At 53.3% G+C, this 12,880-nt stretch overlaps 2 protein-coding genes across 28 annotated transcripts in view; both read right to left on the bottom strand.

Moving 5' to 3' along the window:
• Window positions 1–2,383, bottom strand: part of CNTN2 (contactin 2) — a 31,021-nt gene extending 28,638 nt beyond the window's left edge. Inside the window, exon 1 of the mRNA XM_052815123.1 lies at window positions 2,197–2,383. The gene's annotated coding sequence lies outside the window, so the exon portion shown is untranslated. The remainder of the gene's footprint in view (window positions 1–2,196) is intronic.
• A 4,222-nt stretch (window positions 2,384–6,605) lies between these two features.
• Window positions 6,606–12,880, bottom strand: part of NFASC (neurofascin) — a 97,297-nt gene continuing 91,022 nt past the window's right edge. For all 27 annotated transcript variants that reach the window (XM_052814522.1, XM_052814521.1, XM_052814532.1 and 24 more), the window contains one exon: window positions 6,606–12,283. In XM_052814522.1, coding sequence (XP_052670482.1) covers window positions 12,052–12,283 — 232 coding nt within the window. In that variant the 3' untranslated portion in view covers window positions 6,606–12,051. The remainder of the gene's footprint in view (window positions 12,284–12,880) is intronic.

Below are 12,880 nucleotides of genomic sequence, written 5' to 3'. Positions count from 1 at the left end.
GCAGCGCTCCGGGCTGGCTGGGGCGGGTGAGAGCCCGGCGCTGGGAGCCAGCCCTGCGGCTGCTGAGCCCAAAGCTCGCCGGCTCCTGCAGCTCTGCTCCGCTGAGCTTCTCAGCTGGGGAGCTGTCGGGAGGCTCCCTCGGGATGCGATGTGTTCTGGGTGACTGTGTGGGTTTGCTTCGTGCCTAGCACCTTCAAGGAAAACTCTCAAAGATTGGGGTGCGCTTGTGGTGTGGTCGTTGGAAATAGACAAAGTGTTATGGGAGACCTTGGGGGTTGCTGAAGGGAGGAGGCACTGAGAAACATGGGGAGGTGTCTGCCTCTCATCGGGATCGATGACTTTTTGTGGATAATTTGCACTTTGGACATATACAAAGCATGCAGGGTGGCTGTACAGCCAAGCCGTGCTTTAAAGCATGTGAGCATGTGGACTCCCAGATCCTCTGTGTTTAGGCGCATCTGGTGCGTGTGTGGGAAATACCTCCCTAATGATATGGTTGGGTTTTCTGCCGCCTTTGATTTGCTTGTGGTAAATCTGCAGAGAAAATAATAACACAGGCCATTAAATTCTCTGCAGATATATTTTGAGTGACAAAAGTCGAGGTTGCTTGCTTTGGTAGTAATTGATCGGGTGATGGGAGAAGAACATTAGCATCCCTTTGTCTCGGTCTACTCTCATCGTGCTCCAGGGAGAGCCTGCAGCTGGGCTTGACTGACCTTCTCCTTTTCTGTTTTCTTTAGCCTTGGGTAATTCTAATCTACCCCTGGAACGTACAGTTATTTCTAGGAAGTTTGGGACCTGATGCTTTCCTCTATTAGCAAAGCAAGCTTTGGTGGTGGTGTTGCCATTGGGTGTGCTCGGTACCAAATGTACAGCCTCGAGACGTTCATCAGTGGACGTAAACCTGCTCCTAAATCTCATGCGAGAGCCTGTGCTTCAGCTCTGTTCTCTCAGAGCTTGTTGCAGATGTGCCTGGAGATGGCCTGGGAGGAGCAAGAGCCGTTCTGGGGGTCTGGCTAAAGCCTTGGGCTGGGGTTGCTGCTGGGGAGGGCTCGGGTTGTTCCCAGCCCTTGGCTGTAGAGCTGTTGCCTCCCATCCTCAAAGCAACTAGTGTTTCCTTGGAGAGATGACAATCTCTTATGAATACTCCCCAGTCCAGCCAGAAAAAGAATGCTGAGGCTCGTGGGAGCGGTGCAAGCCTGGGGGGGGTCAGTGGGTCAGCATGGGTGAGATGCAAAGAGAGGAGGGAGCTCGGGAAGTTTAAGTCGTGGGACTGGAGCCCCACGAAGCACACCCCAGCCTGCCCTGCTGCCGGCTGCTTCCCCGTCCGAGCATCTGTCCCGCTGCGAGTGGGAAAGAGCAAAGCGGTGCCCTGCCTGCCGGTGCCTCCCGTGCCCCACGGTGCAAGCCTGGGGTGGGCAAGTTCTTTTCCATGACTGTGCACTGAGCCCCTCCGGCTCCCCACTGCCCTGAGCCTCCCTGACACGCTGCAACCCCCCCAACTCAGACACAGAAATACCCCCGTGTGCCCCGACTCCCACCCCTCACCAGGATCTGCCCTCACAGGGGGTGCATAGGGAGGGGACTTGGGACACCGCGGTCTTCCTCGTCCTCCCTCCCTGAAGAGGAAACTTGGGTCTCCTGGGCTGCTCTCGGCTCTGCCAGCCCGTGCTGGAGATGCTGAAGTAGTTTTGTGCAGCAAAATCTCTGCGAGTCCCCCCGCCCCTCCCAGGCACCGTGTTCAAGATGCCTGACCCCGCGAGTGGGCTGTCAAAGACCCCCCAGCCAGAATGCACCAGGAAAAGCATAACAGTAATAATTAATAATAAAAAAAAAAATATTCCCGGACTTAGTCCAGAAGAGACATTTCTGCTGACAGCCGTGTCGACCTCGGCCGCTCAGCTCCTGCCACAAGTGACACAGCTATAGCCCCCCCCTCCTCCCAACTCCACCCCCGGCTCCTCTCCAGTGCAGGCAGAGCCTGCATCACCTGCAAAGCCATCGCCTGCCCAGAAATGCCCAAACCAACCCCCTGCTCTTGCCTCCCCATCAGAGGCGAGCGGGATCCGGCAGGTTCCCTCTTGCCGGAGCGAAGCCGGGCACGCCTGCAAGTTGGCTCTGATGGGGAATGGTGCCCTGAAACCCGGAGCCTCTTTCCTCCCTCTCGGATGGAGGAAGGAGGGAGAAGGCGCTTACCTTGTGCGGGATGGATGGGTGGACATGAGCCGGGGGGCTGGGGGGTCCCGCTGCTGCCGGAGGCTGGGCTGCGAGGCAGTGCTTGGCTGGTGCCTGCCCGAGTGTGGATGTGTGTGCCCAAAGCCACTGCAGCATCTCTGCATTAGGATGTGCTCCTCCCTCTCCTCCCTCCTTGCGTGCGCGCTCCCTCGCTCGCTGCCAACCACCACGCCGGTCCCTGGAGAGGGTATTTTTTTTCTCTGCCTTTACCTCACTTGCCACAGTCCAAGGACCAGTCAGGGAGGCAGGGCGACTTGCAGCATCATGCATAATTCATGCCCTTCCTCAGCCTCCCTGGCTGCTGCTCCCACCAGAAACCCCTCGCCCGCACTGATCACCGCCGGCTTGCCCTGTCCCTGGGGCTGGAGCAGGTGGAGGCCTGGGGGGGGGAGCTGGGGGAACCAGCGGGGGTCTGAGCCCATGTCTGTGGGGTGGAAGCAGGAACGGGATTAGTCCCAGTTGGGGGGGTGTCTCAGCAGGGACACCCACCTCTATGCATGTTTCTGTATATGCGCACCCCTGTGCCTAAATACATATATATGTATATCTGTATGTATACACGCATAACCAGGTTTATGTGCACGCTGGGGAAATTGCTTTATAGCAAAATTTTGGGAAGCTCCATCGAGCCGAGCGCGGCCGTCGTAGGTGGTACCCGACCTGCGCTGTGCCGGGGAGGACGGGGTTTCCTCGCAGCAGGGTTAGCAGCGTGTGATCACGCTTGTGGCTCTGCGTGCTGCCCGGTGTTCGGCCGAAGGGGGGGACAGGGGTGGCAGCCGGGGTCAGCTTTGGGTTTTTGGGTGTGCCAGAGCCACCTTTGGCTGTTGCTGTGGACCGAGGGGCTTAGGGCTGGGCTTGCCTGCGTTGGCAGCGCTCTGCAAACAGTAGCTGTGCCCCCCATGAGGCTGCACCCAGAGCCCTTCCCGGTGAATATCTGCAGCCACGAGATCTTTGCTGTTTTCTGGCTGCTGGGGGGGGGGAGGTCTGTCCGGGTGGAGTGATGCTATGAGATGTGACAGGGACAATCCAGGACCTCCGCCGTGATACGCTGCAGGCACTGAGGTTTGGGGGAAAGGGATGCTGCCAATCCCATCGCTGCTGAGCGAGCTGAGGTGCGAAGGGCCCCCGCAGTGTGGGGTTTTGCTAGTGGGGAGGTCGCTGCCAGACTGTGCGCAGCGAAGTGGGAAGCGGAGGATTCGGGAGCATGGCAGGGACCACCCTGCGGTCTCTATCCCTCCCATCTCCAGCCCAGACCTGTTAATGATGTAGGGAGATCAATGTGCACTGGGGCTGTCCACAGGTTAATGGCCTGCAATTACAGAGGAGTAATTAAGGAATTAGTATCTCTATTGATTGGCAAAGCTCCAGCGGTTCAGACTCATCCAGCAAATGGGTGGGGGCAGGAGAGTGCCTGTGATGGAGTGGTCCCATCTCCCTTCCCCTTGTCCAGCTCGTCCCATTCTCTGCTCCCCGCTGCCATTTTGGGGTAAGACTGGGAGAGACCGGCCGCAGCCTTTCCCACAGACCTCACCTGGGATAGCAGGTGCTTTTGCTGGACAGAAAGGAAGAACAGAGTTGGATCCTGACCCCCAGCAAAAGGACTAATGGAGAGAAACCCAAGAGAGATGATGAGCCCCATCCCCAGTGGAGGGAGAGGGACCTGCCCTCTGCCCCCTCTCCTCCGTGTCTCTGCTATCGGCAGCTTTCCGAGGGTCTCTGCGGGTTACAAGGGCATCGGTGACCTCTTGGGTGTTCGTCCTAGTGCAGACATGTGCCGAGACTGCAGCGATAGCAGCTGGGGGAGGAAGCAGCTCTGTAAGGGCTCCCTTGGATATTCCCAGTGCCGACAGCGGATGGCTCTTAGCTACAGTAATGGGCAATAGACTGGAGCTGCCTCTTCGAGGAGGAGGAGGGTAATTGGAGGCAGTCTGTCGGCATTGATCCAGTCCTGCTGCCCCACTGTGTGGGCAGAGGTCAGGGAAGATATGGGTGTCATTATCGTGCCATAAAAAGGGATGAGTGCTAATGCATGCGTGTCTCCCCTTGTATTGATCGCGAGGATGAGGATGGGTCCGTCGTCGCTCGCTCCTGGATGATAAAAACGCCGTGTGTCCTATGGGAATGATGGAAGCAGCTGCCTCCTGCGCAACCCTTTGCAAAGCTGAGACCTTGGGCCCTGCTGGTTCCCATGGCCGTGGGCAGTGGGAAATGGTGGCTTTGAGGTATTGGAGGGGTCCCTGGGTTCTAGCGACCTTGAATTTCTGCATCAAGGGCCAAGTGCAATTCCTCCTTCATCCTTCCTTGGGGCAGGGACTGATGGTGGCTGGTGCCTCCATCGCCCCAGTCTGCGCTGGGGAGCTCTCCTACACTGGGCAAAAGGTGCCTTTTTTTCCTCACTGCTGTTCAAGTGGTGGGGAGGGGGCAGATAAAGCCCCCGCTGCAGCACTGGAGTAGGAAGCACTAATACTTTCATCCTATTAGTGAAGGCTGCAGCAATTACATCTTCATTAGCCAAATACACTCTGCTGTTTTTCCCCCTTCCTTCAGCCCATTCTCGTCAAGGCTTTGCACCAGGGAGCCTCTGTTAAGAGCACTTCAGAGCCTCAGGGGCAGGAAAGGCTGGGGAGTGCAGGATTGGCCCCGGGGGGAGGCATCGCTCACCGCTTGTCTGCCAGGATGTGCTGGGTCAGGAGCGGGGAGCTGGCTAAACCCTGATGCTCCCGTATGTTTGCCGGGCCATGGGGGCTTCTTTCTCCAGGTTATATCGTGTGCTTCTGAAGGGTGTTTGTGCTGCAGCTGGCACTGGCAAGGATGCAGAGCTGCTGTTTGCCAGCACAGCGTGTCTCAAATGTGCCAAGCCAGCATCACGAGTGTATCCAGGTAACTGGGCAGCCATTGCTCCTTTGTGCCTCATTTTCCCCACCTGGAAAGGATATCGTTGCCTGCAGTGAGGCCTCATTGGCCTCCAAGATGGTCAGTGAGGGCTTTGCAAGGAGCTCCTGCCCTGGTCATTGGGAGCAGACATTGCGGCTCTTTGAGCGGTTCCCCTAATGCTTCTCATGGGCTGGCAGCCATGTGCAATTATTTAAAACCCTCTTGACGGCTAGGAGAGAAGTTAAACTCTCCGGCTTTCACAGCACTTGCCTGGACAGACGGACATCAGACAGGGCATCGGATGAAATCCCAGTGGCGTGTTCCATCCTCTTGGAGGACGGGCTCTTATCCCTGTGTTGGATGCCCTGCGTGGTGCTGCCAGCCCACCCACCCATGGGGCAGTGGTGTTGCACTGGCCAGGCTCCTCGCCTCGAAGGTCGATGTGCAGCCAGATGTGCCAGCACTGCACCTCCCCGCCTGCACAGCTGCTCTCATCCCATTCACCCGGGATACTTCTGATGGACTTGTCCCGGCACTTTGAGCTGCTCCCGAGTTTCAACCTCTACCACGTTTTAATGAACAAAGTATCTCCTGCTGTTTAATGCAGCTGAGCAGATCTCCTGGCTTGGGGGGGGAGATGTCAGAGCACCCAGAGCAGGGAGGCTGTAAAAATACTAGTGGGGAGAGCTGCCTTGCCTCTGCTGGGTCATCCCCGCAGCCTGCTTGGGTGCAACAGGAGCGAAGACCTGCCGCTCCCCAGACCCTTTCTGCAACCTCATGTGAACCTCCCATGCTGTGTTGCAGCTGCAGAAATGCAGGAGCTGCTGCGCTGAGCTTGCACGGGCTTTGGGAACCATCCCCTCTGCCCTGAGCCCACAGAACGGCCATGCTGAGACAAGCTGGTGGGCGGAGGGCTGTGCTGGAGGGTCTTCTCCTGTCCCGCTACCCTGGCTTCTGCTTTCGCATCTCAGCATGGTCCTGGGCTGTGCGGAGCTCTGCAACCTGGCTTTGGGAGAAGCTTCTGAAAAGAAAGCATCCATGGTGTGTTATCACTGCCAGTCTTGGCCCAGGGCTTGTGCTGCTTTGCCTAGAGAAACCAAGGACTAAGAAAACGATCTAGCAGGATAGCAAAGGAGGTGCTGGGGTTTTTAAACCACTCGGTCAGATTTTCTTCAGCAGAAGCACTGACCTGCTGGAAGGATGCTCTGCATCTCCGCAGCGGTGTTCAGGCTGGGCAATGCTTCCCCTTCGGATGATTTCAGGGAAACATCCTTTTGAGCAGCCAGCCTTCCCTTCCTGGGGAAGGGCTGGCGAGGGAGGGTGGTGCTGGGGCAGGCTGTGAAGCTGGGGGACACTGGGGACCAGCACGGTTTTGCGGGCTGTGAAGGGCTGTGTGTTTGGTGAGCGCTCACCCGGTGCTGGCTGCGGGTGAGCGGCAGCAGCGGCGCCGGCTTTAACGTTTTGAAAGGTGATGGAAATGAATTGCAGGCTTAGCATGAGTTTTGAACAATGTTTTATTATATGTTTAGTGTTCTCTATACAAAAAAATCCAGTCTTTTCTTTTTACAGTGATTCAAAAAAATGATATCTGAGTATTTTGGCCTTCTTTCATCTCTCATGCAGTCGGTTTATAAGTCCTCATATTAAACATTTTTTTCTGTAGTCCATAAATCTTGTTGCTGTAAACTGTTAATTTTACAGCTTCAGCTATACATTTCTCATTGGAACAAGTGGGTTAACGCAAAGGTGTTGTTTTTTGCTTTAAAAAAAGGCAAATAAATACATAGAATACTTTAGAACAACCAGGAGGTTTTACAGAGAGGATGGATGGATGGCAATATATTTACAAATTAAAGAAAAACAAAACAGTCCAATACTTTCTTTCTGATGTGAGCAGGAGGAACAAACATTTAAAACTCTGTACTGCAAAGGAAGGAGTCTGTTCTGTGGGTTTGACACAGGGTTTAGACTGCATTTGACAACCAAAGCCCGATGCCCACTTGCGAAGGACGTGGAGAGACAGGTGCTGCTGGGCAAGGGGGAAGCTACTGATGCGGTGGGTTATTTTGTTAGGACCAGAAAAGCATCATTATTTTTGTTAATAAAACAGGTCTTAGTGCAAGAAATAGAACATGGTCTTTTTTTTTTTTTTTTTTTTTTTTTTTTTTTTACAAGGTTTGTTTATTGCTTAACTGAAATTGTTTGCTGCTAGTACACAATTAAGCCTGGTACGACGGACGTTACATTGCAGGTTGAACTCGCAGCTCTGCTGGGACCTGCACACCGAGAAGAGGCGTCGGGACTTGCCAGGACAGCCGGTGGCGTGGATGGAGCGAGCGCTGCATGCCAGGTAAGGCACGGCACGGGGCATGGCGCCGGTGATGGACGATGCTGTGCGGCTTTGCCCTCGCACCCGTCCTGCTCCCCTGGCGTGACGGTGGCAGGAGCTGCGGCTTCTCATCGACAGGTCGATCGCTCGGGGTAGAAATGACCGTAACACGTGGACTCGGGGTCTGTCATCTGCGAGAAGGCAGTGCTGGCAGGGGGTGTGTTGTGGTCATGACCTGGTGTCCAGACAGTTGGGGTTTCTGTGAGCAGGATTTCAGGGCTTGTACCAAAACTTGTTTTTTCCCCGCTGCATTTCTGTCTCTTACTGCAACATCACTTCAGGGAGAATAGGAGCAGCCTCAAGATCATGTAAACACAGCAAGTGTCCTCTCGTATCCCACGCTTGCTCTCCTGTGGTTCGTATCAGCTGTTGTGCAAGTGCAGGGCTCCAAATAGCAAAAGGCTGCGTGTCAGGGAGGGACAGGCTGTGTCCCTGGGCTCAGATGCAGCCAGCAGAGTCTGGATCTGTCTCCAGAACATGGATGAGATTTTGGCTCAGACAGTTTTAGAAACAGGCTCAAGTTTGCAACTTGGGAGTTGGACCCAAACTGCTTTTTCCCCAGCTTCTGAGAGCACTTGATTTTCAGTCTGGCTCTTCTTTCTCTTTTTTTAAAATTTATTTATTTATTAAGTGTTGGCCCCTAATTTAAACCCTTTATGAAGATGCATCTTCTGGAAAAGAAAAGGTGAAAGTGTACCCTGCTCCAGAGAGGCTGTGCAGATCCCAGTGAGGGACAGTTGCCCCTGTGATGGAGACCGACCCCTTAGGAGGGGTCCTGCCCTTCAAGCAGAGGGTGGCTGATACAGAGCCCTCCCAAGCATCTCTGCTAATCCTGGGGGTTACGCTATAGGTAGCGGGAGATGAGGTGACTGGCCTGTCCCCTCCAGAGAGGGACAGCTGGGGATGGAGAAGCAAAGCAGCTCCCGCAGGGTGACGCTGGGGACAGGCAGAGACAACGGCCAGCACGGCGCACAGCCAAACGGGCAGAGACGGGTGGGCAAGACCCCTCAGCACCACCGGTCCTCGTGCGGGGTCTCCATCCATCTCCTAGTGCTCAAAGGACTCTCACTCGGCAGAAGCGTGGCCACAATGCCCGTGTGGGTGCAGCCTGGCTCTGGCTATTTCTGGGGGGCAAATGCGTTTTGGGGTGGCGTGGGGTCACCCTGTCAGAGCTGCGGTGCTTTTGGTGGTTGGAGCAAGCGAGGGCTTTGCTCCCTGCGACGCAGTAACTGCACATGCAAACGTCTACTGAATCTTTATTAAAGGGAGTAAAAAATGTTAAGCTCAGGGTGAGTTTTGAACTTAGTGAGAATTTTCTTTGGGCTCCAAAACTCTAGGGGAAATTTCAAAGAAATGTTGAAATTTTGACTATACCTTATAATTTTTGAGTAATTTTTACACTACAAGGCTACAAGTAACTTACATGGAGCTCTTTGTCCACGGGGTCCTCTGCAGAGATCTCCTTCCTTTTCTGGTTACTTAAAGTAATGTGGTGGTAGGACTCTAAATGTTTTTGCAGGACTTTTTGGGGCAAGAACAGGACTGCCTGGGTCCAGCTCCTTCCTTCCCCAGTTGCTGAGGCACGCCGCAGGGCGCATGCTGCAAAGCTACAGGGTGAAACAATTCTCCGTTTCCAAATAGATGCCAAGAGGTTTGCTCTGTAAAATGGTGGTTAATGACAGGACAGAAATGCAGGCTTTAATATAAATGGCACGTAATACAGATAAATGACACAGACTGCCCTGCTTCCATTAATGCCTGACCAACTTTCTTATGGTTTGGACGTGTTGCGTGTTAGCCAAGGGTCTTGTGGTCCCTGTTAGCTGTTGGCCCACAAAGCGGCGAGGATCTGATGTGCTGGGTGTGAATGGAGATGCCCAGCTCTGGGTGGCAGAGGCTTTTCTGCAGCGGAGGCTGTAGTTTCTTTCTCTCCTCATTTCCACCAATGCTTAGGCAAGAAGTTACGCAAACTCAACGTTGTAAGGACAGCCGCAGGCTTGGGAAGCGATTATCCCCATGACCAAGGGCTGCGTTACACTTGGCTTCGTGTGTTTGCTTAAAAACCGAATGCGTGTCCTGGGAACGGCCTGGGAGATGCTCTCCTTAAACCGGATCGGTGGCGAGTGTCAGCCGTAGAAATAGGCTTGTTGCATGAATGCATTTACACTGATGGTAACAGAGCAAGACGTGTGGCTCCTACTCTGTAAGATGACACAGATGGAGGACCCTGGCAGATGCGTTCCTGTGCGGTGGAGAGGGGACATCCCTGCGCTGCCCTGGGGTAGCAGGAGCTCCCCCAGCTCTAGGAGGGGGCCCTGCCTGTTAACACCATCCTAAACCCTCCTTGGCTTATATGGTGCATGTAACTCCCTTGCTGTTTGGTTTCCATCCAGCTTTCTCCCGTTTTCTCTGTGTGATTCAGCAGTAGGTGCTGCGTGGGTGCTGACCGGGCTCTTCCCCGAGGTGCAGGATAGTTGTGCCATTAGCAGCTTAAAGAATGTGGCAAAGTCCATCTCGACAATCCATATTAGTAGAAGTATTCTTGTTAGCAATATGTCTTCATAGCAAACCAGCTTGAAAGCTAAAAGAATAATTGCATTAATCCTATTGCATTTAATCCATTATGCTGAACAAAAACATCCTCCTTAGAAAAAGAAATGAAAGAAAAATCCATCCTAATGTCGTTCGCCGTCTGTGAAACGGTCTGAAGAAATCCGATCTCTCTCAGCGAAGGTACCTTTGGTTTCGAAAGTGCAGGAAGTGGGAGAATACACATGGCGTTGGCCACTAAGTACGGTCTATTATAAAACTCTACCTTCTACAATGATCCATGCTGTCTCAGCTGGGAGAGCTGCCCAGGCATCCTACTCTTACTGGTCTGGCGGATCGAAGACCATCGCGTTAGGGGCGTGTAAGCGGTGGGGGAATAGTATCAGTTTATTAAACTTCATGGGAAGTTCGAAGCTGTGTAAGGCATGTGAAGGAGCACTCCTATCCAAGACGCTTTGTTACAGTGTGTTAACGGGTTAACTTAAATCGTGTGTTGTCTTGATATGTAAATAAGACAGCGGAGGGGAGTCCCACGGTGCAGGCGGTTGCTCGTGGAAGGGTCTCACTCAGGCTGATGGAGGGGGAAAAGGCCACTATCAGAAATGAGGAGGGGAGTTTAGTGGAAAACACTGTCGATCTGGCTCATCCCTGGTGCCTGGGGAAGATGTGGACCTCAGGTCCTGTGCTCCCACCACGTGCCTTCCTCCCTGTCTCCCGAGGGATGCGCATCCCTGAACCGTTCAAGCTGCTGATTGGGAGCTGTGGTGCGGGGCGATAGCAGGGGATCCTCCACCCCATCCTGGTGGGTGCTTCTCATCCTGACCAGGTGGCTTTGATTTTTTTTTTTTTTTTTTTTTTTTAATAAGTGATTTCTGGTCCCCTCATCCGATGTTAATACTGGTCCTGCTTCCACTGCCTCTTTGCTACATAAGATATATGGAGTTGCCTTTAAAAGAAAGCAGGCATGGTCTGGGGGCAGTTTCCCCCCAAATTCTTACAAAGCAAAGACTAAACCACAATGATTTGCCTGCGATTACTCAGGCAAGCAATGCTGTTATCCTGGGCTCGGCGGGTGAGCGGCACCTGAATGTCCTTCCACAAATCCCACAAGCTTTTCTGCAACCTCTCGTCCTCTGAGGATGCTCTGGAGTCCCGTGGGGGTGGTGGGTGACCTCCCCGTGGGCTTTGCAGGGGGGACGGACCATGTAGCCTCAGCTACCGATGCGGGTTACGGTGCCAAGGGAAGTGGCGGGGACCTGTTCTTCCCTGCGTAGGTGCTGCTTGATATTTCGGGAAGGAGGTTGCGGTGCTGACTAGTTTGGGAGAGGCTATGGGCAAGGTGCTGCCGTGAGGATGGACATCGTAGTAATACAGTGCTGTGGTGTCGTTACCCAAAGACCCATCACTTTCCTTCTTTCATGCATTTATGCTGCTTTTGCTGCTTTGCCCAGGCCCCACTCACCTCTCTTCCCTCCCCAAACTCTTTTTTTTTTTTTTTTTTTTTTTTTTCTCTTCCCTCCCCTCCCCCTCTTATCTGGAACCTTCCTGTAAAGATTAAAAAGAAGAATTTTTACCTCCCTCCCAAAAGAACAAAAAGGGCCTTGGGGAGCCTGGGTGGCCGAGCCCATCGCGTGGCCCCTGCCGGGCTGGCTCTGGGTGCTGGGGCCAGTCCCAAAGCTGGGGTGCAGCTCAAGCATCCCGCTCCTCCTCCAGCCCCTCTGGCTCAGCCCAGATTTCAGCTACAGCTACAACCCATCTGCCCCCCACCCTGCCCCGGGAGTCCTTGCCGTTTGCTTGTTTGCTAAGGATAAGATGGCATCGGCAGCCACCTGGTCTGCCTGTTTGCTTGGATTTTTTCTTTTTTTTTCTTTTTTTTTTTTTTTTTGTCATTGTTGGTTGGTTTCATTCACATGTTTCTGTTGGAGGTAGTGGCGGCGGCGGCTGTTGTTTAACCCCCATCCACTACAAACACCTCAGGCTGTTTGTGGTTTCAGTGCATTGCGCTATGCCAATGAGTAGATAGCATTGACTGGGGAGGTGGCTTCTGAGCTCTCATTGCCTTCAGTCTCTTCTTTGTCCTTCTTCACCGTGTACTGGCCGATAAAGGAGCCGTCCTCGTTAAACTGCCCTTCGCCCCCCTCTCCATAGTCCACCAAGCTATCGTCACTCTCCTGCTGCTTTATCGTGCCGTCCAAGGAGGTCTGGCTGTTTGGCAGGGGTTTGTTGTCTTCATCGCTGGGTGGCAGAAGACAGACAGACACAGTAAGGGTTGAGAATGGGGCTTACAACCTTCACCCAAGGTCTGGATATTCAAAAATAAATCCAGTGTGCAAATATACTGACCAGAGACCACAAATGCGGGGTGCTCTGACTGCAGACAGCAAGTCGTGGCATGTCTGACATGGACATGAAGGTGGGGAGACAGCCTCTGCGTCGGAGGCCCACAGCTGCCTGGGCAATTGGTGCTGTGGTTGGTATTTCTGCAAGCCCAGCCTTCATGCTTTTTCTTTTTAGAAAGCAATTTTTTTTAACCTATGTTACATATGATGCTTAGATCAGTCCAACTGGATGTACATTATAAATATCCTTTCCTTGTCATTGCTTATATTCTTTCTTTCTCTTAGCATTTTAGCCAACCTTGGCGTAACCTGGTTTAGTGAGGTTTGTTTCCAGATTTCCTTGCAAAAAACACACTCGGCTGTTTAGATAGCTACATGCAATGGGGAGCACTCTCAAAGCACTGCGAGGCGGCATGTATAGGATGCCAAGTTCTGTGCAGCTTCCAAAACTCATGGGAATTTACCTTTCCAAGCTTATTTCTGATCATCTAAG

Source organism: Harpia harpyja, chromosome 19 (genome assembly GCF_026419915.1).
Source record: "Harpia harpyja isolate bHarHar1 chromosome 19, bHarHar1 primary haplotype, whole genome shotgun sequence".
NCBI classification, from domain to species: domain Eukaryota; kingdom Metazoa; phylum Chordata; class Aves; order Accipitriformes; family Accipitridae; genus Harpia; species Harpia harpyja.
Note: the sequence above shows the minus strand (reverse complement) of the source record. Positions and strands in the feature narration are given on the sequence as shown.